This window comes from Aythya ferina (assembly GCF_964211825.1).
Source record: "Aythya ferina genome assembly, chromosome: 5".
In the NCBI taxonomy this organism is placed as follows: Eukaryota; Metazoa; Chordata; class Aves; order Anseriformes; family Anatidae; genus Aythya; species Aythya ferina.
This window is the reverse complement of record NC_140301.1, coordinates 7,116,533-7,143,736: the sequence shown is the minus strand read 5'-3', so window position 1 is coordinate 7,143,736 and position 27,204 is coordinate 7,116,533. Positions and strand designations below refer to the sequence as shown.

General features: G+C 41.9%; 2 protein-coding genes across 4 annotated transcripts; both read left to right on the top strand.

Moving 5' to 3' along the window:
* Positions 1-125: 125 nt before the first annotated feature.
* Positions 126-8,774, top strand: DEPDC7 (DEP domain containing 7). Its single transcript, XM_084520204.1, has 9 exons — positions 126-248; positions 1,843-2,230; positions 4,054-4,181; positions 5,072-5,261; positions 6,072-6,286; positions 7,659-7,801; positions 7,987-8,112; positions 8,207-8,285; positions 8,457-8,774. Exons 1-9 carry the CDS (start codon positions 176-178, stop codon positions 8,669-8,671), a joined length of 1,557 nt encoding a protein of 518 aa, XP_084376330.1. The 5' UTR covers positions 126-175; the 3' UTR covers positions 8,672-8,774.
* Positions 8,775-10,153: 1,379 nt separating this feature from the next.
* On the top strand, positions 10,154-27,202 carry TCP11L1 (t-complex 11 like 1). 3 transcript variants are annotated; one of them, XM_084520214.1, is made up of 11 exons: positions 10,178-10,220; positions 10,528-10,688; positions 12,799-12,962; positions 15,409-15,541; positions 17,616-17,736; positions 18,304-18,524; positions 19,592-19,728; positions 20,167-20,363; positions 22,530-22,711; positions 23,237-23,409; positions 23,614-27,202. In XM_084520214.1, the coding sequence occupies exons 3-11, from the start codon at positions 12,812-12,814 to the stop codon at positions 23,847-23,849; spliced, it is 1,551 nt and encodes a 516-aa protein (XP_084376340.1). In that variant the 5' UTR covers positions 10,178-10,220; positions 10,528-10,688; positions 12,799-12,811; the 3' UTR covers positions 23,850-27,202. The 3 variants fall into 3 exon arrangements, with proteins under 3 accessions (XP_084376339.1, XP_084376340.1, XP_084376341.1); XM_084520213.1 differs by lacking the exon at positions 10,528-10,688 and having other exon boundaries at positions 10,154-10,220; XM_084520215.1 differs by lacking the exons at positions 10,178-10,220; positions 10,528-10,688 and adding an exon at positions 11,361-11,526.
* Positions 27,203-27,204: the final 2 nt, after the last annotated feature.

Here is a 27,204-nt window from a genome sequence, read left to right as displayed (position 1 = left end):
CCGTTCAACCTCCGCCCTAGCCCCGCCCCTTATACCCCGGCGCAGCCAATGAGGGGGCCGCTGGCGCGGTGGCCCCGCCCCCCAGCGGGCTACCTCGGGCGGGCGGCGCGCGCCGGGGCAGTGCGTGAGGGGGCGGCGTGGCGAGCGGAGCTCTGCGGGACGGGCCGGGACGGGCATGGCCACCGTGAGGGAGAAGGCGGCGGCGCTGAGCCTCGGGGCTGCCTGTAGCCCTGCCGCCAGGCCCACGGGTACGGGGTGCCTCAGAGGGGGCAGGGGTGGCGGTGAGGAGGCTGCGTTGGCTGGGGGCGGCCGGTGGTGGGGCTGTCTGAGGGGTGCTCCTCCTGTACCTCAGCGTAGGTACCTCAGGAGGGGCTGCTGTGTGCTCTGTGGTGCTATCAGCGGCTATTTCATCCCGCTCCTTCTTACAGCTTGGGAAAATAGGTTCCAGCACGCTTCTACTTACTCTGTGCCAACGCCTTGTGTTAAAAAGTTTTACTTTCTGACGTGAATATTTTCAAAAAGCAGGTGGGTGTCTAATAGTAGCTCTGAGGATAGCTGTTAGCGTCTCCGAATGCTCTTATATCGTGGTCTCCCCAAAAAAAGCTCTCTTGCTCTCCCTTCCCAACTTGCTGGTGTTGGGGCTGCCAGGCAGATGGAGGGCGGCTGGAAACTGGTGCCTGCGATGGGATACAATTCTCCAGCCAGAGCCTCTTCAGACAGAACAGAAAAGAACACCTCCTGTATCTTTGTGGAAAATGTTCGTGGTAATATGTTCCAGAACAAATTGCGTGTTGTTTTTTTCTTCTTAAACACTGCATCACACTGTTAATTCATTAGGTTTGAGGTCTGTCACAGCCCCAGATGGCTGTCTGTAGGATTGCTGCCAAGTCTTCATTCCTTATTTTGTACTTCAGCAGTTGATTTGTCTCTTCTTCCATTTGCTTTGCTTTATCTCTTTGTAAGCTACTCCTCTGATTTACTGACAAACATTCTAATTCTAGCTCCTCTGGAGGCTGCAGCTCTTAGCAGCCAGGTGCCACCTGCGGATTTTATAGGCGTGCTCTGTCTCGAGTCCTTGCTGAGGCTGACTATAGCCTCTGGCCACACAGTTGCTAGCACGATTTTCTTAACTTGAAATTGGTAAATGAGTAATAGTTCAGTGGTTTTATTGAGGGAGGGCTGTGTAGCTCGAGGAAGTGGCACTGAGTACACAGAGTGTGAGTCCTGGTTTGAGCTGGGCCGACAGAGGGCTGCTCTGTGGGTTGAGTGTCCAGCGCACCGTGTCTCAAGGACTTCTGATCTCGTTACTGCTTAGCACGTCACTGTCTGCCTGCTGTGTACACAGTCCTGAAGGCACAAGGGATGTCTCCTTATGCCTGCTTTCCTCTCTCCCTTCCCGGCTGTATACTTCTTGTCTCCGTTACTGAAACTGGGGAGCTGCAGGTATGTACGGTTAGTTCTCAGTCTTGTGGAGCAAGCGTGCTGAGGAGTAGGCCCTGCAAGTACATCTGCTGGGTGATGGAAGAGTACACAGCAAGGCAGTGTCACAGAGCATCAGGCTGGAGAAGTAAAAGCTGCTTGTTATTGAAGCTGCAGGCTATGGTAATGAGAGCAACTGCCAGGGTGAGTTACGTTGGTATGGTGCAGACAGACTCGCCAGGAGAGTAAGGCTCAAGAACTAATACTTTGTTGCAGGCTGGTTCAGCACAAGCCAAATTAGAAGCCTCAGACTTCTTAAATCCTTCCATGTTTCATGAAAGCTAGTAGCCGGAGAGGGGGAAGTTCTCCTCTAATTGCAGTACGAGTTCAATCATTATCCTCTTTCTGTTCTTGTATCACTAGGCTTTAGCTTGGCACAGAAACCCTTTGGAGCAACGTATGTCTGGAGCAGCATTATCAGCGCACTTCAAACTCAAGTGGAAGTGAAAAAGCGTCGTCAGAACCTGAAGTGCTACCATGACTGTTTTATTGGTTCCGATGCGGTGGATGTTGTGTTTGCCCACCTCCTACAGAACAAGTATTTTGGGGATGTTGATATTTCCCGTGCTAAAATAGTGCGAGTGTGTCAAGCGCTAATGGACTACAAAGTATTTGAGGCTGTTTCCACTAGAGTCTTTGGCAAAGACAAGCGGTCTGTGTTTGAAGACAGTAGCAACAGTCTCTACAGATTCACAAACGTCTCAAGCCAAACAGATATTGATAAAGATTACCAGCAGTGTACACCACAAAGGTGAGTACGTAACGCAGCATGGAGGTGACACTTCCACTAAAATTGCCTCTGTTTTCTGGGGGAGGGAAGAGAACAAGAGGAACAGCGTAGTTAGAGGACTGGGGTTGGGAAGTAGCTACCCTATGGATGTTTGTGTGTAGAAGATACTTAGGAAACAGCAATTTGAGTAAATAATTCAGCCTGCATAGTTAATTATTCTCTCTGATATCACATGGCCTTCATGGAAGGGGGGGGTAGGTAGAGGATAAGTATCTGCAACACACTCATCTGTTGGGATCTGAACCAGTATAACCAACTGGCATTCAGATGCATCAAACTGGCTAATGAAATGGGCAAGTCTTTGGTCACTGTGCACTTAGCTGTGGCACAAGTTAGTAATCCATCCAGCTTTTAAGGGAAAAAACACACAAAATTGCTTGCTGCTTTCATTATCTTAGCTTGACTAGGCTTCAGATCTTAACTTTCTAAAATGTTTTCAGCTGTTCCTTTGTGTGTATACGGCTTGTTCCTTGGCTAGGTGGCAAGCTATGATGCTGTTAAGCTGTTGCATGCCAACATAGATCCAGAGGGAAGCATGATTGTTAGGGCTTGTTCCTCTGCCTCTTCAGAAGTGGGCAAAGAAAGCCCTGGTACTAACTAAACTGTCACAAAACAGCATATGTTACAATGTAGATAACAATTTGCTTTAAAAAAAGGAAAAAAGAAAAATAACTGTACATGATTGTTGTTGTTTGAGAGTAGCAAACATTAAAAACTTAAGTGCATGAACCCAACTGGTCAGAAAATTCCAGAAGTGGAGAGAAAGAATGGCTAGGCCCTCTGTCAGGGTTCCCACCCGCTGCCTCTTTAGGACTAGGTCTCCTCTGCTAATGCAAACTGTCCAAAGTCTGTTTGGGAAGAACACAAGAATTCTAGAGAATTAAAAACGCTTTAACAAAGTATGATATTTAAAATGCTTAAAGATGCATGCATCATGAACAAGACATATATCAGACAAATAGTTTGAAGGAAGATAATGTACCTGTTTGTGTAGAATGAAGGTGTTAGGTGTGTTCCTTCTGGGAAGGGTGCTGATCCACTGAATTACCTTTTCTTCATTTAGTGAAAGGAAAAAAGCCATTGATACATATGGCTTGTCACATAAATGTCAAAAATAATTGACGTCAAAAAGGGTTTTGCAGTGTCCTAAACCAAGAAAAGCTGTAGGAATTGAAATTAAACAAATATGCTTGGAAGAATAGTGATTTTTATGGCTGGAGTTGTTTTTCTACTTGATAGCATATGAAGTCAGTTATGAGAAGAACTAGCTAACCCATTAAAAATGGGTAACAGGTTTCTGAAATCTTTTGCTAGTTGATAGCAGGAGCTAGCCTACTAGCTGTAGGGGTGGTGTTGCTAAGGGGCAACCACCTTCTAGTTTTTTCAAGAGCAGCTCTGAATTTTTGGCCTCACTTCACCATTAGAAAAAGAGTCCGAAAACTTTAGACTTGGGGAGGAACTTTGCATGTGTTACTTGTATATAAATCTCTCTCCATGACCATTTCCTCTCTTCCTCTCTGTGGTAATTGACGCAGCTTGCTGATGCCAGATGTGACAAGCTCCAAGGGAGGAACTATGTACTTGCATGCAACTACTGCACACAACTCTTCTCTAAGATACTGTGCACCCTCTTGTGTAGCTTGGCCAGAGAAATTATGTGTTGGGGGCGGTGGAGGGGAAGATCTTACCTTTAATCTCAGATGGATATTCATATCTGGATGTGCTGTATGTTCTGTTATTCATATGTATGGATGAGAATATATAAACTTTTTTTTTTATCTCAGAGATCAGAGGACCATGTTTCACTCTACTCCTGTCAAAGCAGAAAGCTTGGAGGATCTCTGGGAAAACCTGAGTTTAAAGCCTGCAAATACCCCTCACGTAAATGTCTCAGAACACTTGCCCCGTCAAGGTAAGCTGAATAATCCCCCAATTATTTGTGTGAGAAGAAGAAAATAGCTGTAGGACTACAAAAGCTTATGGCTGGCTGTTGGAATGGAGGTGGAGTCAAACTGACTCTCATACTATTTTGTTTTGAACGCCAAGTCACAACAAAGACCGGTTATATTTATTGCAGGCTTGCTTTTAACCTTTATTTTATCAGATAGGACTCATCTGCAGCTGAAATAAATCAGTGTTGAACTTTATGGGGAAGAACACACAACTATGTGGATCCTAACTGGAGTTAGGAAGACTCTACATGATGTTTAACCACCTGCAGTACATTCATGCCTGACTCAATCAAAGCCAATTGTCTGCAGTTAGCTAAAACTCTTCCCTAACCTTCCAACAACACACCTGCACTGTCCAGCTCACCTTCTGTACTGTGTGAAACTGTTCCTGACAACTCCTGTCTTCTCCAACTAAACTATTATCTACTGTGCCTTTTTTCCATTTGGCTTTAAATGTTAATGCATCTGAGAACTCTCAAAGCTTGAGCCAAATCATAACTGAGGAAGCTGTGATAAGGATAGAGTGTCACTGCTACACTGTTCTTCTGTTATCTAGAACAAAGACTGCTTGCAAGTTAGGGCACAAAGAATGTAAGGCACTTCAGACTTATCCAAAGAGCAGTTCTCCTACACTTGCAGTTAACTAAACAAATGGCTAATTCTTTCCTTTAGCAGTGATAAAATGCACTTAAGTGATAAGGGACACGCTTTTTCTGCTACTGTAAATCTTTATTTTGGAAAAATTAATCTGTTAGATTACGGTTGGTGGGAGGAAGGGGAGTTGGCATTTTCCTAATCTTTCTTTCGCATTTGCTTGATCTGTGTGATTTGTGTATTCCACCCTTCCCAGTTATTAATGAAGTATGGCAAGAACAAACGATTGCTCGTCTGCTGCAGCTTGTAGACCTTCCACTCCTGGACTCTTTACTTGAGCACCAAGCAGTCAGACCTCAGCTTCCACAACCAAGGAAGGCAACCGGATACATCATCACAAGTAACTACCTGGACAGAGAAATTCTCAAGGCTTTCAGTGACTCCCAGTAAGTGTTCATTACTTGCCTCTGAGAGCAGAATCATGTTCAAAGTTGCATACAAGTGTTATGCACAGTTGATCTTAATTAGAAGTGTAATAGGCTGTGGTACTGTAAAAAGGAAGTGAAAAGGCGGATTTCTCCTTACCTGTTAGACTAGATTCAGTAGCAAATAGCAGTTGCTAAACTCTGAATTGGAAGTAGATGAGGCAATTTCTGCTGAACACTAGAAGAGGTTTTTGAAGGCAATGATGGTATTTGATAATATTTGGGGAGGGCTACTGTTTACTGCACTTGAGGGGGTGAAAAGTAGACTATTTTGCTATCACCGAGAAGTTTTTTTCTTTAAAAATTACAAAAAGTTACCTGTGAGGGAATAGTTTAACTACTTTACCTTTTAAAAATACCAAGAGAAAACTGAGCCTGAAACTGTACAAATGCTGTTGAAAGTACGGGCTGAAAAAACTCTTACCAATCAGATCAAGCCTCGGGTTTCTGTTTATCTAGCAATAATTTTATCCTCCCCTATAACAGTAGAGGACGTCACTAGCTTTAGGTTTAACTACTACCAGGTTTACAACTGCTACGTATTTAATCAAGATGAAAAGTTAGTAACCTACCCAGCTAAACAAAGAGGCATATGGCTATCATCTGAGTGGGTTGGGAAAAGCATCCTTGTACCAAGTTGTAATGTATTGAAGTACCTACACAGTGTCTGCTGGCTAGAAACCAGTATACTCACTTTCAGTGGCAGAGTGCAGCCAACTCTGAAAAGTGCCAGTAAGTAAAACTGCAAAATTAAACTGCTTTGTCTTCCAGAACAGACGAATGGCTCTCAGCAGCGATAGATTGCCTGGAATACCTTCCGGATCATATGGTGGTAGATATTAGCAGAAACTTGCCTGATCAACCAGACAAAGCAGATGCATGGAAGCTACTGTTGTTTGAAAACATTGGTAGATATTATGGCCAGAAAAAGGAGCCGCTGTTAAGCCATGCACCTGAAATTCATCCAGGAATTGCAGAACTACTGGGTAAGTAAAACGAGTTCCTGAGCTTATGTGAGACAGGTACTGACAACATCTGTATTTACTACAGCAGCTAAGCTTGAAGCTTGACTTGTGCAGGGCTTTTAATCTCTGTTCATAAAGATGGTTTTGAAATAAAGAGGAATTTCTAGCCCTGACTGCATGCAGTTTTGCAGCTTGTGTTCCATTCTGTGTGGAATGGCTATGAAAATGAAGCATTGTAACTTAGTTTCCATGGATACCAAGTAATACCAAATATCCATAGGAAACTAATATTAGGCCATTTATAGTTCAATATTTAGACCATAGGATATGAACTCAGAGCTGAGTGGATGCTTTATATCCAGGTCATAGCTCTCCCCCTTCATGTCCATAGAGTCGTCAGTTTCTTAAATGTTATGTTTAAACAGTATTTTAGAGAGAAACAGTAGTTTAGTGATCTTCTGAAGGTTTACCTTAAAGGAAGCTATAATGAGGTGGCAACCAGGATCTTCTCCCAAACACCACATGATAAGATGAGGGGAGATGGCCTCAAGTTGAGCCAGGGGAGGTTTGGGTTGGACATGAGGGTTTTGGACACTATTTACTGGAGGAGTTGTGTGGCACTAGAATAGGCTGTGCAGGGAAGTGGTTGAGTCACCATTCCTGGAGGTCTGCAAGAAACATGTAGATACAGAACTCAGTGACATGGTTGAGTGGTGGGCTTCAGTACTAAGTTATAGACTGGACTAGATGATCTTAGAGGTCTCTTTCCAAACTGAATGATTCTATGTTTTAGTTCTCAATTAACATCTTATTCCTGCTCTCCGTTTTCTTGGTCTTCCTCTTCCTTGACTGTTCTTTTGCACGGTAGGGGGAATATTCTGCATTTATATCCCATACTTCCTGCCTGCAAGGTAAAGGGAGAAGACTAGCACAACCCACTTTATTTAAGTAGTCATCTAAAACTTATATTCAGCATAGTAAAGCCAAATACATTAAAACTTAGCAAAGCTCTACAGAATGGTTTGCAATTAATTCATCAAGCTAGATCACTTATCTAGGGTATTTTCCATACTTCTTGGGAGATCTTTATTTCCACAGTGAGAAGTCACTTGCTTAACAAAACCTTTTTTCCTTTTTCATTATTTCAGCTGTGTTGAATGGAGTGTGAACTGTAATTGAGCTTAATTGAAAATGTACTATCTTAAATAGCAGGCTGAAAGCCTGGATGCAGGCTGTTCTCAAGATTGTGTGCAAACAGCTATCAGCCTGTGAGAACTTCTGGTGGGAATTAATGTTTGGGGCTCTCTTTAGAGGGGTGAGGTCTTCAGTGTCACATTTATGTGTTTTATTATAATATTTAATTATAGTAATCAATAGCTTTATTTTTCCCCAGTGAATGGGAAGATGGAACAATCCTTAGAAGCTCTTCAACTCTATTTGAAACTTCTGGACAGCCAAATCAGGGAGGAGTTCAGGAGGCTACTGTACTTCATGGCTGTTGCAGCACATAATTCTGAGCTCAAACTACAGGAGGAGGTAAACGTGCATACTGAACTGTTGTTGCTTTGTTTACTGATATCTAGATATCCCAGTTATAGGTCAGAAAACACCTGTGGCTTAAATGTATCTACAGAAAAAAGATTCTAAAAAAACACAGATGATGCCTTGCCCTTTTTAAATGGGGAGAGTAATTCTCCTGGTTATTTCATATTATTCTTCAGAGTGACAACAGGATGGTTGTGAAAAGAACATTCTCTAAAGCTATTATCAACAATAAATCCTTATCCAGAGGGAAAACTGATCTTCTGATCTTGTTCCTGGTGGATCACCAAAAAGATGTGTTAAAGGTAAGTCTTGTTGTTGTCTAGCTTTTATCTTGTATGTTTGTGCAGAATTGCCTATTCTAAGCTGTTATTTGACCATCTTCTCTGTTTATTCAAGATCCCAGGGACATTGCATAAAATGGTCAGCAATAAACTGTTGGCTTTGCAGACAGGCCAAGACCCTAGTAAGATAACAGGTAAGCTTAAACCAAGCTGCTTATTCTTGTCATGCACCCAGATGCAAAATAAAAGGGAATGAGATGATGTAAAAAGGTTTACTTTAAACAATCTTTAACTTGACTCTTAAAGAAGATAGCTAACACCACAGATGCTACAGACCTATCTAAATGTCTCATGTTTCCTTCTAGGCTATACCTTTTGTGAAAAGCTTGATGAAAGAGAGTATCGCTCCACGACAGAGAAGACCACAAAAGCTGAGCTATTGTCTCTACTGAAAGCTATTGATGAAGATTCAAAGCTCTCTGACAAAGAGAGAAAGAGACTGCTCGGTCAGTTTCACAGTACTAATCCAAGTATTTTTATGCAATATTTTGGAGACAGAGTTAATAATTTGTGTGTGTGACTTTAAATATGTATTACTTTGTATACTGCAGCATTGTAAACACTGATATATTTGTAAATCTTTTATATTCATGTATCTAATAAAATTATTTTGTTGAAATAGATGAAATTTGTGTAGTTATTACCAAGACCAAGGGTACCCAGGATGCACCTATAGGCCAAAAATATCCATTTCTCTTTTTTCCTTACTGAAAGGCAATTCTATTCACTGCTTCCGTACAAGTATTACAGATACAAAGATAGGGGATGCCTCTCCCTGTGCTCTGCTCTTTGAAGTGAATTTTAAGCTGAACAACTGTTCTTAACTGGCCCTGTACTTGTAGATCAATTAAGTTGCACTGATCTTTGATTTGTTGTGTGATGGATGGAGTGGAAGTAACATCTTCTGCTTGATGTTCCACAGGTGTTCTTAAAGCTTGAGAGCCACCTGTACTGTGTCTGTAGATCACAACTTACTCTGCTCTTTTAAGCCAAAATGCCACTATATTGAGGAATAGCCAGGACCCTTCCCCAGCTGAATCCTCCTCTGTACTTTAAACTTCTACTGACTCTCTGGGGATGTAAAGGTATAAAGATATTCTGGAGTTGTAGACAGTCTCACTTCAGTTGCTATAGAAACTTTCTACAGCTAGTAATCATCGTCTTTGCACTACTCTACTGTCCTGTAGGTATTCCTGATGCTGCCAGCTGTAATCAGAGAAGGGTTGTAACAAATGAAGGGCTGTTGAGGGGTCTTACAATTGCATATTTTACCTATGCATACTCTCCAGTGAGTATGGGAAGTGAGTAGGTAAACTCTCTGGGTAACATACCCACTTGCAAATAGGGAAAACATACAGCCTCATCACAGATATCATTTCATCACCTGTACTTGGCTCTGGTGAGGCCGCACCTCGAGTACTGTGTCCAGTTTTGGGCCCCTCGCTACAAGAAGGACATCGAGGTGCTTGAGCGGGTGCAGAGAAGGGCGACAAAGCTGGTGAGGGGCCTGGAGAACAAGTCCTACGAGGAGCGGCTGAGGGAGCTGGGCTTGTTCAGCCTGGAGAAGAGGAGGCTCAGGGGCGACCTTATCGCTCTCTATGGGTACCTCAAGGCTGTAGCGAGGTGGGGGTTGGCCTGTTCTCCCACGTGCCTGGTGACAGGACGAGGGGGAATGGGCTTAAGTTGAGCCAGGGGAGTTTTAGGCTAGATGTTAGGAAGAACTTCTTCACTGAAAGGGTTGTGAGGCATTGGAACAGGCTGCCCAGGGAAGTGGTGGAGTCACCATCCCTGGAAGTCTTTAAAAGACGTTTAGACGTAGAGCTTAGGGAAATGGTTTAGTGGGGACTGTTAGCGTTAGGTCAGAGGTTGGACTCGATGATCTTGAGGTCTCTTCCAACCTAGAAATGCTGTGATTCTGTGTGACTCTTCCGAGAGCCGGAGGGGCCGTGCCCGGCCTGGCTCCTCCCTGGCGGCTCCGGGCCCGCCCCTGCGGCCGCGCTGAGGCGCAGGTGGCGGAGGCCGCGGCGGGCGGCGCTGCCCCGGGCCCGCTCCTGCTGCGGGCGGCGGCGGTAAGGAGGGGGCCGAGGGGACAGAGGACAGGGCACGGGGCCGGGGGAGCCGGGACAGGGCCCCGGAGCCCCGCAGAGCCGGAGCTGTGCGCTGGGAGGGGGGGAGATGGGGTGAAACGGGGCCGGGGGTGCCCTGGCTGGGGGCTGCTGGGCTGCGGGGCGCTCTCGGTGTGCCTCTGGGCATGGTGCAGGTGGTGTCGGAGGGAAATGGCAAGGGGCAGGCGGGGCTGCGTTCAGATTGCTGCTCCTGGGAAGGGAGAGCTGGCGGGCATGCGTTGAGGGGAGGTGTTGTGCGGCTCCCTTACAGCAGGGGTTGTTCTGGATGCGCTCTGGAAGCAGCAGCGGTAATGCCACAGAAAAGAGGGGGCTGCGCAAACAGCACAAGTGTGCCCGCGTACCAAGTCTGGCTGGGCTGCCGGTAGACCAAATGGCCTGGGAGTCGTAGCCACCTCCTGTATCCGAAATAAGGTTTGTTTCTAACAGCATTTAAGCTGGTGGGTGCCTGGGCCCTGTCCTTCATCTTCTGTGGCTCTCCCACCTGCCTGCCCTCCGCAGGCGAGCTGTGTCGCGCCCTTTCTGCGCTTCTGGAGGGTGGTGAGGGTGAAACACGGTGAGGGATGGCGAGGCACTGCCAAGGGTCACGCGTGTTGGAGAGCTAAGCAGGGCTTCGTTGAGTCATCGTGCTTCGTGGTGTCATTTCAGGAGGATGCTTCGTGGGTAGGAAGAGCAATCTAGGCTGGCTGAATGAATGTGGAAACCTTTGAGATGGTGCTTTTGTGCTAGCTGGATTAGACAATGCCTTTCCCTCCTCTGTTTAACCTGACCTATCTTACATTTTCCATTTCGGATGTTGCTATCCTTTTCTCTTCTAACTGCTTCTTTATTACCAGACCTCATCCTCTTGCTGCTGGTGTGTTTGCAGCAGCAGGCCTTCTGCCCACCACTGGCTTCCTGCTGGCTCTGTGCCTGTGTGCTGGTTTGGTGCTGTGCCTTATAGCCAGGGAGCCACTGACTCTCTCTCTTCAAGCTAGAGGTGGGGGTCATATATGGGTCCAACAGTATCTGATGTTGGTTTGCTTGTGTAGATTTATCCCGTGCTTTCTGTGCTCTGTTTTCTTGCCCAAAATCAAAATCAGACAGTGCTACGGACAAGTGCTGTGTGTTGTTGTGTAGCTTGTGAGCCTAACAAGATGATGATCCTGAGTCATTGCTGTAGAAGAAAAAATCATCTCTTCTGTGCCCCGAGTCTTCTGGCTGCCTTGTAGAATCGCATTGGTGCAGTCAATTTAGGTGCTGACGGAGTAAGGTTAGTTATCACAGCTGTTGTACAGAGCAAAGAATCTCCGTGCTGCGTTTCGTATTTCTGCACTGTTGCTTGCTTATCTTCAGGCTGTTTATCCTCTTCCGTGTAGTTCTTGGTGCTGTAAGTATTTTCTTCTCCTAGCTGCGAGGTGCCTTTGGAGGCTGTATCTTGCTGAGAGCTTCTTTCAAATTTGGAAAGCAGTGGCTGCTGGGAAAGTAGGTGAAAGAGGAAGCTGGTGTTTTTCCAGGAGCGAGCTTCCTTTTTTTTTTTTTTTTGGGAGACTCTTCCTGATTTTCTGCTTCAGAGAACATCCTGGCTATAGGATTGATTTAGAGAGGGATATTGCGCGAACAGATTTTCTAAAATTGAAGTCTGGATGTTAGCTTCCTGTATGATGCAGAGCTTTCAATAGTAAGACGTGCAAACTACATTCTTCAGAGGGAAATCTGAGTTATAAAATAAGTGAAAGTAGCGAATGGTGAGACGTGCTTTTCCAGGGGTCATTTTTTCAATGTATCACTGGGTATATTGCAAGTATTTGTGATGTAATATAAACATTATTTAACATTCCATATACCTTAATATTACTATTACTATGTTATTTATTGTCTTTTTTTTTTTTTTTTTAAATCTTCCCAACATCATCACCATGCGTAAATCATGACTCTTACATGGAATGAAATTAGGGGAGAAGAACTTTATATTAATTTATCTCTAGTCCCTTTCCTGCTTCTTCATTAATTAGGGTGTCTTGGAGTGGAGACTGTAAGTTCTGATATGCTGAGACAGATCCCAGTTGAGGAGTATGTTGTGTTCAGAATGCTTTATTGTGGCTATATAGTGGAGAAATACCTCACTTGGCATCATCTTTTCATACAACGTGTCTGTAATACTGTTCAGAAAGCATTTTTCACTGCGTTTTTCACGTTTTTCATAAGCAGGACTAATAAAGAAAAGTGAGTATATTTTTCCTTCTCATCTGCATGCAATGAGGCAAGGGAACAGTTTCAGATTTTTGAGAACTTACTGGGAATACAGATCAAGTAAATGGTAGCTGTGCTGAAAGCATCCCTTTTTGTGTAAGATGGGAAGTGAGTCACTGAGTCCAGGTCCCCTGCCATTATGGGAATGACATCATATAATTCCTCATAAGATTTCTTTTATTCTTATTTTTTTCTTAATCGAGAGAACTCGTGGTGATGTTTTCCCACTGAGCCATGTCAGAAAACTCTTGTTCATTCCCTTTTTCATCTTTATTTTTTCTTTTTCTGTAAGGAAACAACTGAAAATGTCTCAGAATCCTGACAAGCCCCATTCAAGCGCAGAAAAGTCGAGTGGTTTGGAGGATGGTCAGGAGAGCTTGGACAACCCGGATCAGTCTATCAGAAAAAGAATACGACAGAGTGCTCCAGGTTCATACAGAGACGATACACCAAAGTGTAAGCAAAACTGCTTAAAAAAATACACAATTCTGTATTTTTTTTTCAGCGGAGACAATCATGATTTTTTTATAGTAATTTGTGTAAGTTTGACTGCTTAGTTATTAAATATTGTACAACTCCTGATCACTTGCTTTGACGCTATGCATTACACCTTTTTTCCCATTTTGTTATAGCATGTAATTGTCCACCATAACCATGTTGTTCAGAGCCACAAATGGCTTAGGTACTTTTGTCTGTCTGCGTTCGCAGAGAGGATAAGCACTCCTCCAGAACAGTGTAGCTAAACTGACAGTGCTGCTGTTCGCGTTATCAGCCGAACCTTCTGGATTGTTGCAGCCTCTGTTTTCGCTGCAGGGCAGGGAAGGCTGTTATTAACCAAATAATGTCCTGTCGTTTTCTTCCCCTCCTCCCCAAGCAAACAGAGATGGAAAGTTTATATTTTCAATCCTACTACCACTTCTACTGTCAAGGAGTTTATAGGACTGTTGTGCTGTAAGTTTGTTCCTAGGGCATGTTTGCTCTGTCATTTTGCTTTTAACATCAGGATCTGGGTGCAATCTCTCTATTTCTGGCAAATCTGTAGATAAAACAAAGAGAAAGGCTTTTGGTCCCAGGGATTCAGATCAAAGGGACAGAATTGTTCAGGTAACTATTGCCGTATTTCTGTGGGGAGAGTCTCAGGATGTAACATTTTATTATTTTTATTTTTTAATAGTGTTCATTATTACTTGAGGTTTAATGTTCTCTTAGCATCGTGTTACACGAGGAGATGCATTGAATGGAATTCATACTCTTACATCTTCTTGGTTGCTTGATAGGAAATTATAGAAAAAATATATAAGGGAGAGAGGCTATGGACGCATGAAAATAAAATTCCTTGTACTGTCCTGTTCTGCACTGTACCACAAACGAGTCATCAGTCTCAAGCCCTCCCCTCTTGGAAGGGAGCAGATATATTATGAGAATGAAGTAACATGATTTAAGAGCATTCTTTGGTAAATGAAAGAGTCTCTTAGCTTTTAGTGCGTCTCCTGCTAGGGTGAAGTCATTTGGCAGTTGGACAAGAGCACTCTCATTCAGCTAACAACCTCCTTGTGCGGCTGCTTCTCAGGACAGCAATTCTTGCTGTGTTCCCAGAGTCACTGTGCAAGGCTAAGCTCCAAGCAGAAGGAAACCAGGGTTGAAGAGTGCTGCATGAAAAGAGTGAGATGTTAATGAAAAATTAGCGCGCTGCATATATTCTTGGAATTACACTCTATATACTTGGAACAGCTTTGAGAGGCAGGCAAGTGAAGGACAGTTAGTTTTAAAGGGCCCTTTCTGTGTTGCTAATTGAAATCCAGTCAAAGTGGATTATGAAACGAGACAGTCACGCTAGTTTTTCCAAAACATCTCAGTGAACGCAGCCCATGAAGATCCCTGTCTGGTTTCTTAAATTTGAGGAATTACCATACTGCTCCTATGCCCAGGCCATCGTTGAAGTGAGTGAACTCCAGAGAGGGGACACTATGCAGTGTGGCAGTTCTGTTGCGTGGTTTCCCTCTTTCTGTGCAGCCACGTGTTAAATGGAGGAGCTGAGGTGAATGTTGCCCCCTTTGTCTGCTCCACCTGAGGACATTCATGATTTAGCCTTCTCCCCCTTCTCAAATACCTGGCCCAGGGGAAAGCTTCTTCTAACCGTGGGCTTGGCATTGCAGGCACTGCTGCTAGCACAGCTAGGAGGAAGCTTTACCACAAAGAATCGGTGGCAACAAGTTGCAGTTGGCTTCCGTGGGGACAGGGTCGCTCCTCTAACCAGCACAGCCTGCACCCTCGGCACCTTCTCTGCCTTTACCTTGTCTCGTTCTTAGGGCTGAGACACTTCCTGCACTTACAGCAGTGGCAGCAGCACCCCAGGGAGAAGGATGTCGAGTAACCCAGAACAATTAGGAGCAGTAATTACCCGTGCATGCAGGAAGCAAATGAAGTTCTTTGAAACTGTCACTGCCCCTCTGCTACCTAACAGGTGTCTGGAGTTGGTCACTCGCTGCCTTCGTCTCCTGCCTGGTGAAAACTGGGGGAAGCTGCAGTGAAGGTGCTGGTGTTTGTATGATTTCTTTGCGTAGTATGGAGAAAAATGCAGTTAAGCAATTCTAAAGAAGTAATTTTTTGAGGTTGGCCTTTTTTTTTTCTTTTTTAACAAAGAGCTCAATGTAACTTAAAAGCAATTGACATAACAAGCCCAGAATATCAACTGGGGTTCGCTCCTTGGTTTCCTAAAGTGCTCCAAACCTGTGTCATCCGCCAGCTGGGGAGAGGAGGGGAAGGAAGAGAAGAGCTTTTGGTGATCCTGTCTTTTGGCCTGCTGTGCTGTCAAGAAGGTGGAAAGGGTCCAAAAGTATTAGCAGACGCTTTTCCACAGATTTTTCTGGGTAACTGTCTCACAGTTTAATTTACATTGCAGCCAGCCCTCCTCGGCCTGTGTCGGTGGAAGAGCTCATGGAAACAGCCAAGGGAGTAACCAACATGGCGCTAGCACATGAAATTGTTGTGAACGGAGACTTCCAGATCAAACCAGCTGAGTTACCAGAACACAGGTGAGACTGGTACCGAACACACACACACACAAAATCCTCATCGGTAGAACTGCAGGACGGTTCTGGGGGAGCAGGTAAAGGCTCCAGCCAGTCTTGCTGGGCAGTGCTTGGTAGGAGAAGCCTAAAAAAAGCAGTCAGAAGTTAAGCATGCAGTTCTGCTTCCCCAGAAACATGTACATGTGAAACGCAAACCTTCTGGGGTAATTGTTTGGGCGTATGTGGTGTGACTCCCACTACGGTACACTTGGTCCACACTGGAACCAGAGTGTTGTCTGCAGGTGTCATAGCTACTCTGCTTTTGAGAGTCCCCCGGAGTTCAGAGCTCAAGCAGTGATTTGATCTGTCTTCTCAGCACTGCCTCTCAGCATCTGCCTGTCTGCTGGACAAACCCAGGCACTTCTGTCCAGTCCTCGTCTCGTTTGTTGCGTTACTTGCAGGTTGTGTGCAATTAATTCATGTGTGGTCCCAAAACCTGGCACCTCTCTGTCCTGTACAAATTCTGTCTCTGAAGCAAATGCTGGGAAAGTATGCCTAAGGCATGCAAAGCTCCCCATTCTGGGTCATTTTCTGTGTCCCAGCACAGAAGGTCCATCCTGGGGGAACTTCCATCAGGTATTTGCTGCTTGCAGTTGATGGCTGACAAAAAGTTCTTCATATAAAATCCCACAGCTAGAGCAGTGCTTTTCAATTAAGTGTCTGCTTTTGCTCCTTGTTTGTTCTTATGGACTTATTACTTAAAATGTGCTGTGATAGTGGGTAACTTCTCTGGTATGCCTTAGTGTCATGAAATTGATTTCAGCATTTTTCAGAGAAGGAGTTTAGCAAGTTTTTCCACCCTTTCTTCTTCTCTCCACCCCCTTAATAATAATTATATATATATATATATATATAAAAAAGGAACAATTCTGTACTTTGGTAATTTGGATACTTTTGCCCACTGATTCTAAACAGTAGCTGTAATTCATCAGAGTGGCTGATTTGCATCTCTTCACCTGCTCGCAGAAGCAGATGTATTGCAGAGATCAGCTTACCCAGAGCGCCTGGGCTTCGTGACAGGCCAGGGCTGCTCCCAGGACAAGATCGCTGTATTAGGCTCTAGTGAAGGTTTTGGTGGCAGTTATTTACCACCTCAAAAAGAAAGAGCAGCCCTTCCGATTTTTTTGAAGAGGGACACTGACATCTTCCATGGATTAAATGCGTTTTTATGTTTGTGCATAGCTCAGAGGCTCCCAGAGCTTGAGTGTACACGCAGAGAAGTGCTATGAGGAAAAAGCAGCTGGGATTGTAGTTGCAGTTGCATGCACTTAGAGTAAAACACGTCACTGGCTGCTCTCAGAGCACGGTGCATACCTCGGGGCACTGCCTGAGCTCCGCTGCACACGGAGTGAATGCCCTGGGAATGTGTGGCGTTTGGTATGGGCATTCTTTGTGTGCACGCATGTGTGAGTGTTTCACTTCAGTGCTGAATTTAAGCCTGCTGTAAACAGGAGGCTGCCTGCTGAGGAGGAGTAGCTTTCAGTGTTTTGAATTACCCATTGCTTCTGAAGCAGTGGAATTCACTTATTGTTTATACAAACTGAACCGGGACTTCAGCTCAGCATAATCACAGTATTTGTGTTGAAATGCAGAAGCTTTCATGGCAGGGAAGTTGCTTCATTTCTGTTATGTTTACTTAATGAATTTGACTTAGTAGAATTGCATTTACTTAGTGAGGCTCTTCAGAGGAATGCCAATACTGTGCTTTTGAAGATGAGGTATAATTTTTATCATTTTTTTTTGTGCTAATGGTATACTTCAGAGGTAGCATTGGACAGCTACTTTCAAGGACTGTAATTGGTAGCTTTCTTTGCGTGTGTGTAACCATGTATTAGGGCAAGAGCCATTCCAAATCCTCTGTTTAGTTTTTCTTGCCTGAGTAACTTAAAATGAGAGATTTCTTCCGTCACTTCTCCCGTACCCATTATTACATTTTGTTCATATATTGTATGCTTTTCTTCAGGAGCTGCAAGTATTTGCGTAAGGTGGTGCAGAGACAAGTATTGGTCTTTTTTTAACTGGTCATATTTATCTACAGCTTGGAAAAAAAAGTAAGAGATATTGTGCATAAAGCTTTCTGGGATTGTCTGGAAGCTCAGCTAAAGGAGGATCCACCGACATACGACCATGCAATTAAACTGTTGGGAGAAATTAAAGAGGTAAGAGGATACTTTAAAAGAGTTAATTACTGCATTTGTGTAGCTGTGTTGATATGAATGGGCAAAGGAGGTTGAAGTTTGTTTGTAAAGGAGCCTCTTGATCTTTTTCATTATTGTACAATTTTCTGTGAACTCAAGTGAGTTGTATAACCCCAGGAGCAACTTGAATGTACAAACAAATACGAAACAATGTAAGATGAATAAGAGGTAGGTGGTAATGCTAGTTTCGTAACTCCAAGCTTCCTCTATGTCATGACAGTGGCATTAGTTATGGAATCACTGAGGTGCCCCAGCACTGGGCTGACAAAAGTCAAGCACAATAGCCTGAAGTATGATCTGTACTACAAAGCATTTACTACTTTGTAACTTCAGTATCATAAAGGATAAGGTGAAACATTTGAATGTGGAGTTGACAAATGACTCCGTTTAAAAAAAAAAAAAAAAAAAGGAGATTCCACTTTTAAATGGCAATTAGTTTACATAAAAAGTGGTTCAATAACTGCTATGATCCTTGTAGCGTTTGATGTGGTAGAACTCTTAACACACAGCTAAAACTTTCTGTTTCAGACTCTCCTGTCTTTCTTGTTGCCTGGCCATACAAGACTAAGAAATCAGATTACAGAAGTTCTTGATCTGGATTTGATAAAACAGGAGGCAGAGAATGGGGCCCTGGACATTTCTAAGTTGGTAGAATTTGTTATTGGAATGATGGGGACTCTCTGTGCTCCAGCTCGCGATGAAGAAATAAAGAAACTGAAAGATATTCATGAAATTGTCCCTCTGTTCAGGTACCAAAATGGTATTTATTCATCATATTGAGAGCCATTTAAATAATTTTAGAGATGTGTGACCGGGGAGGGGGGGTGTGGGATTCCACTAGGATGACCTGCAATTCTTCCTAGAAAAGAAAGAGTTACAGGGAAGGAACTATAGCAGTGGTTGTGAAGGGGAGAGACGCCCCAGAAGTTTTTATCAAGGACCCTGTATTTTCTGGTGTATTCTATTTGGCTCCTGCTTATTACAGAAGGACATTTTCTTAAAAGCCAGATAAGTATGTATAAACTTCCAGATAGCAGGTGAATGATCAGTTTATATCAGGATTTAATATCAACAGCAGAAGGGAGAGGGGAAAAAAGCAGTTGGGGTCATAGGAAAAATGTGTGACTGTTCTTCAGCTAGTTCTTCCTTTACCACCTGTTTGAGCCCTCTCTCCCTGCAGTATAACATGCTGCTAGTTCTAACGGGAGTGTAGGTACTGCAGCTGGGAGCAGAGAAGTTTCTGCTTTGTCACCGTGTTCTCAGTTGATCAGCTCAAGGTCTCGACAGTTAGAGGAAATTTTATTAACTCTGCTTTCTAATCTGATAACCTTCCAAGAGTCGAGAATTAGGTTGCTTTGAAATTAAGGTATTTTTTGCTTGGTTTTTTTTTTTTTTGTTTGGTTGTTTTTTTTTTGTTTGTTTTTTAATCTTGGTTTTAATTATTCCCTTCCCACTGAGGTTGGCCGTGTAGGCTGCCAACAGATGGTTTGCAAGCTTGGAAACCCAGATGTCTTTTTGTGTCTTCAACATACGATATTGCACAATGGGGAGTATAACCTTTGAAGCTAGTGAAGTTAATTCTACAGAGACTTTTTTTGCAGGAGAGCAAGTTTTAGTCATACTTGGAAGATACATGTGCATATATGTGCATACTTGCTCAACCTTTCTCTCTGCCTAACACTCTTAAAGTAAGCACCCCGTTAATGTTTCCCATGCATGTTTTTGCTCTTTCATTAGACAATCTGCAATAAAGCTTGTAAATATAACTTCTTAAACATCTGAAACCTTGAATAACTTTTTCTGTTTGTTTGTTTAGAGCCATTTTCTCTGTATTAGACCTAATGAAAATGGATATGGCAAACTTCGCTGTCAGTAGTATTAGGCCAAAATTAATGCAGCAGTCTGCTGAATATGAAAGAAAGAAGTTTCAGGAGTTTCTTGAGAAACAGCCAAGTATGACTTTGTTCCTTTCTTTCTTCCCCTCTGACCTCTCAATAAACTGTGTGTTTTTGCTTGTAGATAATGAAAATAAATTGGATTTTATTGTAAGTTCTATATAATTCATATAGAAAATGACAGCTTGTGCCCCAAAACTGTGGTTTGAAAAAAACTACTGGAACAACAGTTCTGCACTTAGTACGCTGGAGTTTAGTTTCATTTCAGTATGATGTAGGTAATCATTAGCTAACATCATCTCACCTGATTTCTGTAGCTGTGGGGTTTTAATATTGCATTAAGCAAAACATCAAAAACAACAAATAAAATGCATGTCAATATATGGTATCCTGGATATTAGGAATAATAATTAATGGGATTATTTGGAAATTAGCGGTGGAAAAAATAACTTTGAAAATGATTTTTTAACAAGCCTTTTTTTTCTCTCTCTCTCAGATTCTTTAGACCTTGTCACGAACTGGTTGCAAGAAGCAGCAGATGATCTTGAGAAGCTGAGAAGTAACAGGTTACCTCCCCACGGCAGTGGTGATGGTGCTGCTGGTGAAGCTTCTGCACTGTGCCCCACTGCTGTACAAAATCAGGCATATCTGAAGCTACTCAAGTGGGATCACATGAACAGGCCTTTCCCAGAAGTAGGTGTTTAATAGGAAAATTGATTTCTGCGTTTGTTCTACTACTTTTACTTTCCTGGGATATAACAGAAACTGCTCTAATTTGTAGCCTTTCTGCAAGTACAACGCTAAAATATTTATCTCTTGATTGAATTCTTGTGGCTCTTCTAATACACGCTTCTTTTTCAATATTGAAACTTAGTTGGAAAAGAGGAGCCAGTTGTTTCCCTTCTGTTCCTGATACTTGCCTGCTGAGCAGGTGTTGCTCTTCTCCGTGCCTTTGTCTCCTCTCTGGTAGCTTATTAATTCATGGAAGTTGCCTGGGGTAGGACAGAACAAAGTGTTCATGGCTTGTCTGGCACTGAGGTTTTATTTCCTTTGGGTCTGCACCCCCAAGCTCTCCTTTAAATATGAATGGTCTTTTTATCAAGTTTGCAATAACATCATCTTGTGGGGGATACAGTAATTGTATAAAAAAAACAAGTTGCAGGGAGTTTTTGGGTAAATGAGCAGCCATTTCTGTTATTCTCAGAGTATGGAAACTGGTTTTAGTAGCTGCTTCTCAAAGGACTGGTCCAGTGTAAGTATCAGAGTTTGGAAACTGCTATAAAACATAGTTCTTTGCAGCTTTATCATCACTCAGCTGTTTCTCTTTGTTCTGGAGAGGTTAAATCTTTGGTTCAAAATCTTTCCAGCCGCCCTTAGAACTGGGGCTACTTTGTAAATTCAGATTTTCAGAGAGAAAAGATGGATGTTAGTGGAATGAGGTCCTTCCTGTGATTAGGTGTTCTTTTTTTTTGGAGCAGAAGGACAAAAAAGTCACGGTGGGGAAAAAATAAACAGCTTCTTGTCCATCCATCAGGAGGGCTTTTTTGCAATGTGTTTATAGAAACCACAAGGCAGAAAAGTTTATCATCTTTTGTGTTCTTTCAGATGTATTTGAGAGCTTTCTGTATGCACCGAAAAAACTTTAAGAATTTAAGTTCAGGTTGTTCAACAGGAATTATACTGAGTATATCTTTATTTGCTTGTGCTATATCTTAACACGAGTAGTGTCTCTTAAAATATATGCATTTTCAGGTTTGACAGGATTAAAACTTGTTTGCACTATGAACTCTCTAACTGAAATCCTTCAGTTATTAACTGAAACTTTCACTTTTCTTGTGAATTAACATAGTAGTCATGAAAGTGAGAGAATGAAACAATTCATTAGAGGTAACAACACAGTACAGGTTATTAGTATAGTCCAGTCAAGCTACCTTTGTTTTGAACTTGTTAGCCCAGAAGTTTTTTTTTTCTTTTCCCAGGAAGTCATTTTGTAATGGTTCATCAGAGAATTTCTTATGCCTTTCTCAGAAGCATTCGAGTCTGGTCACTAAGTCAGCATGTCAGATGAGACTGATTTGATCAAATAGGCTTGTGTGTGTTTGATATCGTCATGCAGAGTATTGCAATATATCTACAGTGTAGTATTGTGTGTTTCATTTATTATTATATATTAGAAATATAAAATTAGTCTATATTTATATAGTATACAATTTTATGTATCGAAAGATGTGTGTATTTGTATTTCCAACCTCCTAAACTATTTTGGAGAGAAGAAAGGGTAGAAACGATTGCCCTTTTATCCATAGGGATCAGGTCATAGAATAATTCAGACTGGAAGGGACAGCTGGAGATCAGGTCGCCCGATCTGCTCAAAGCACGGACAGACAGAGCAGGTTGTTCAGGGCTGTATTTATTCGGGTTTGAGTGTCCCGAGGGATGGAGACTCCACAGCCTCTCTGGGCAAACCTGTTGCTGGCAGAGCGAGCTGTAAGTTTCAGTGGCTTACTTTATAGGCAGTGTTTAATGCAAACTTAGCGTGGCATGCTGGAATCTGAGGTCTAAGAGTGATTTGGCAACCTTCTGCAGGAAGCTCAGGGAAGATACATTTCTTATTCTGGCTTCTAGACGTACTGCTTTAGAGACTTCTGTGCTGGGTTTTTCTTAGCCTAGTGCATGGTTTTGATATTGCTGTCTCATACAATGTCTAGTAAAAACAATGGGGTTTGTTTGTTTTCGGTAAATACCGTGAAAGAACTTAGGTTTCACAGTTTCCTGAATTATCTCTAGCTGGCATCACAGTGGCACTTCACGGGCTAGCTTACAGACTAAATTCTGTGCTGGATTTCCCATTCTTTGCAGACAGTGCTGATGGACCAGAGCCGCTTTCAGGAAATACAGCTGGAACTGGAACAACTCCTCTTGACTGGGACTGTCCTTTTGGTCGCATTCAGTGCAGCAGGCTCAGCACTGGTTGATATTCCTGGATTTGCTGAGAAAATCAAAACCATTGTCAAGGTGCTGCTGACAGGAATGCATCTTCCGTGAGTACTGAACGCTCCTGCTCGCACAGAGGCAGGTGTAGGTAGCTCGGGCTGATGATTTTTGTTCACCTTACTGACAGAGAGCCATTTTTTTCTTGATTTGTTCTTACAATACCTGGTTAGAGCCCTGTCAGCAGAAGCTGTGCTCGTGGTTTCAGCCAGGCTCCCTTGAGAATTTGAGTGTGCTACAGTAAGCTGCTTGCAGGTTTAGATTGCTGTACACATTGTGGATTGACACTTGTTTTTCACATTAGTCTGAGCTGCCTGTGCAGACAAAGTCAACTCTTACTGGCATAGATTGTTCAGGCTGGAAATCTTTAATGCTGTCCATCTCCTTGTTTTCTGTCTCTTTTTTTTTTTAATACATTTTATATATATTCTTTATGGTTCTTGCATTATCTGGATTACTCTTCTATTAAGTTCAATAAAAAAGGCAAATATACTCGGATAGTTTGTTTTCAAAAGGTGAGAAAAGAGTGTATAAGTAAAGTAGCTGAGTAATGCTTTCTACTCCATGTCCTCCAGCGCCTTTAACCTGAAGGAATCCTTGGCTACCATCGGTGAAAAGGTGTGCGCTGAAGTCAACAGCTGCCTTTCCCAGCACGGGTTTACACCATTCACTGCTGAGAGAGAGACTGTACTTAAAGGACAAATCCAAGCCGTGGCCAATCCTGATAACACCATCTGTAAACTAATAGGTATGTTTTGACAAAAACGCTCTGTTCTCAAGTGACAAATTGTCTCTACTCATAAAACTGTTGGTGGCATGTCATGCATGCTTTCTCAGTTAGTTTGTTTCAAACAGTTGTTTACTGTGTTGGTTGTTTAAGGTGAGATGACAACCTTTGTAAGTGACTGTCTCTTTCAAAAACAAACCAAAACCCTTGGTCCAATTTTTCCAGATTCTCGAATCCAAAAGTTTCTGGAGAATTATCTTGCATCTAGTCACCAGAAATCATTACCTGCTATTCCTGGAGGATTAGGTCCTATTCAAAGAGAGCTGGAAGAGATTGCTGTCAAGTACGTCCGTCTGGTCAACTACAACAAAATGGTCTTCAGCCCTTATTATGATGCTGTTCTTGCCAAAATACTGACCAAGGAAGAATCCCAACTTGCAGGGAAGTCAAAAGAATCTTAAACGCAGTTTGTGTGCTACCAATACGGTATTAAATTTGTCAGCTATTTTAAAAAAAATGCACCAATATTTGTCTAGGAAAACAGCTTTTCATGTAAACACCAGTTCCTTTTAACTCACTAGTGATGACTAATGAGGAAGATCAATGAATTGCGATAAGGGTTCTGAAGGAAATGATGAAAGAGAGATGTGTTTATAATGTAAGTTTGCAACGCTGGCAGGGGGAATGTCCTGGTAGTTTTCTGGCTGCAATTTTTAGATTTTTGAGTGGGTGCTAGGTAGGGTAAGTTTAAGAACCAAACTTTGTTTTTAAGTGGATCATTTTAGGGCTTTTTACTCTAATTTATCATGAATTTATTTTAATTCATTCAGAGATTAACAGTGGTCCTTCCCTGCAGAGGTGATTTGGCTTTAAAAAGATCTTACTTTAAAGACTTAAGAAGTAAGCTAAAATTGTAGATAGGAGAAACTTTAACAGGCAGAAAACAAAGCCAAACAGCACTTTACTGTAACATTATGGTTAGTATGGTAGACTACTAGTTTTTTCTGCATTTTTGATAGCATTTTTTTGCTGTTTACCTTCAGATGTTACAAAACACAATATATTTTTGTAGCAAATTTTCTGGTTATTGGGTAACTGTCCTCTGCTTTGTACAGTACTTACAAAGGTGGCAATCTTATAGATTGCAGCTGTTATTTATCTCTTGTAAAGTCTTCAGAAAGGCAGAGCTAAAATGTTTTGATAAAAGTGGCATTTCTTACCTTTTTTTTGGAAGTAGTTTACTCCTTTTTACGTGAAATAGTACTTTTAAAGTAAATCTTTGTCATTTTCAGAAGGTGGATTTTAAGTGTGTGAAACTTCAGGCTGAAAATTTTACTTGTTTTTTAAAACTACAACTTGAGGTGGTTGCATATTCAATTATGTTTTTGAAACTATCCAGGAAGTGCAGAGCACTATCAGAAGTGTGCATGAATTCAAATTTACAGTGGGAAGTGAATTATTTAGTGTTAGTTTGAATACACAGGGAATATTTTCAATATTTTTTTTTTTTTACTTCATAGAGGTGTTCTTGAAACTTGAAATATTTTTAGATATTGAATTTAATTAGTTACATGTTGTATAGATGATTGTTCACAGAAGAGCTCAGTGATCTTACAGCCTTATTGCAATTTCAAACTCAGCTAGGAGGTAAGTACCTTTTGAAGTTTTCCTCTAGTTATTGGGCATAACACTATTACAGTAATCAAAATTTGATGAATTAATTAAAACAAAGTTCCTAATTAATAATAGCAAGTGTCCTAAATGCTAGACTGTACCCAAAATAAAATGTGTGTTCTTCTTTAAATACATATATATATATATATGTAAAATAAATAAATGGCCCTTCTATTGCTAACATCCAGGTTTGTTTTATTAATCAACGAGTCAACCAAAATAATAGGCCTTCTAGAAGGAAGCACTTAATTATGAATCGTTGTTAATGCTTTCCTTTCCAGCTTTGCTTTAGATGTCAGCATGGATATAGATGCACTAAATTTGAGTTTGGATGAAGGCCTTTTGTTCTCTATTAGCCTGTGCAACTATTAAACCATTTTTTCTCGTTCATTACAAATTCGTTCGTTCCATCTGCCTTCCCCAAAGGGAAAAAAAAGAAACGTCTCTGTAGCAAGAGCTCACCAGCTCAGACAAGTGATTTTTTTCCCTTGGCTAAGTTTACTCAAATAGTAAAATTGATGTCTGTCTTTGCATCTCTTTGGTAACTCAAAAATGAGTAGGTTTTTGATGTGGTCTATTTATTTGTTTGAATCAGCTATGGTTACTACAGAGGTCTTCAAGAGTGCTGCATCTGCTTAATGTACTTTGTTATTAATGCAGATTCCACCTTGAAATACAGTCTCTAGCTCTGCAGCTCCAAAAAATTAATTCAGTGGTCAGGGTAACAAAAAAGCTACCCAAAACATTATTTCTAGAGTTTGGAAAAAAAAAAAAAAAAAGAAAAACAGAAAAAACTGTTTTCCTTTTTATAACTGAGTGTTGCTGAAGTTAGAAATTGCTGCTGTTATTTTACATTTTACTATTGCCTAGAGGCTTCTTTAAAAGACCCCTGTGAACTAAGCATATTACAAAAAGTTAGATGCTGTAGGTGATGGTGTGAAGGATGTGGGAAGGAGCAACATCACGGTGAAACAACATAGTTGGAAAAGTACATGACTGATGACAGAATGAATGGGACTAAATTATGAATAGATAAAATTGTACTTACTTAATCTAGGCGATGGCTGCTCCCAGTTCTGGAATTCAGGGTCCGTGGCTGCCAGCTCCCTGTTACTCTGACATCAAGGCATGGATTGTGCTGCTGCTAGTGCATGCGTATTGCTCGCTGGGTCGATGCAGTAAGTCCCATCTCTCCTCTCAGTAGGGGTTTGCTGTAGAAAAATGTGCAATACTTACAGCTGGCTCCTCTCTCACCTTTGGGGTTACACACTGGGAATGAGCGCCTCAATTTTTGTAAGCTTTTGTAGGCCTTTCAGCAGCAAAAAGATCTAAAGAGGCTGTAATAATTACCCACGAGTATAAATTCCATTAGTGATTTTTCCCTGTTTGTTTTTTAATGCTAGTGGTTGACAAATAGTTTCTCCACATTGTCTTTAAAAGAGAGAGGCAAATATCATGAAGTGACAAAGCAAAAAATAAATACTAGGATTGATAAGACCAGACCTTACCTCCATGTGAATATTCATATGGGTATACGTACGTTGTTTCCATCTTTCAGTCTGGTAGATAGCAGCAGTGACCTGCAGTCATCTCTACTGCTGGTGGTGGAATTGTCTTCCAACTTGTCTGACAAGTATCTTAATTCCTGTAGTTCACGGGGTTCTTGTGGTCTTACAAGAATGCAGTTCTGAATAGGCGATTACCAATTAAAATTCAAGTATACGTAGAAACTGCTTCAAAAGTTCATATAGCCTTTTTGTTAGCTGGTTTGAAAATAACAAGTTAAACTATGTAGCTAATATATTAACATTTAGCTTTGTATATTATAAAGTGGAAGACCAATGCAGATACATCCAGGAAGGGATTGTGTTAGCTAGTACGCCTGGACAATCAGCATTAGATTTGTACCAAGTATGTGTTACGATGGTGTCATCTTTAAACAGTCATGGAATTAAAAGCAAAAATATACTGTATCCTCTAGAAGAATTGAGAAAAAAAAAAAAAAAAGCTAATTCTAATATGTATGCTCTTACCAATTTCCTGTGATGGTTTTAATTCTTATTAACATTGTTCTTGAAGTGGCTGAGTAATATTTAAAAAGTAATTTATTGTGTTTGAATAAAACCAGAATGAGGCATGACG

Coding starts and splice junctions, on each gene's coding strand:
- DEPDC7 (XM_084520204.1), top strand. CDS start 176: ATGGCCACCGTGAGGGAGAAGGCGGCGGCGCTGAGCCTCGGGGCTGCC. Junction 2,231..4,053: donor CAGCAGTGTACACCACAAAG/GTGAGTACGTAA, acceptor TTTTTATCTCAG/AGATCAGAGGACCATGTTTC. Junction 8,113..8,206: donor ACCAAAAAGATGTGTTAAAG/GTAAGTCTTGTT, acceptor TGTTTATTCAAG/ATCCCAGGGACATTGCATAA.
- TCP11L1 (XM_084520213.1), top strand. CDS start 12,812: ATGTCTCAGAATCCTGACAAGCCCCATTCAAGCGCAGAAAAGTCGAGT. Junction 15,542..17,615: donor GCTGAGTTACCAGAACACAG/GTGAGACTGGTA, acceptor ATTTATCTACAG/CTTGGAAAAAAAAGTAAGAG. Junction 23,410..23,613: donor CACCATCTGTAAACTAATAG/GTATGTTTTGAC, acceptor CAATTTTTCCAG/ATTCTCGAATCCAAAAGTTT.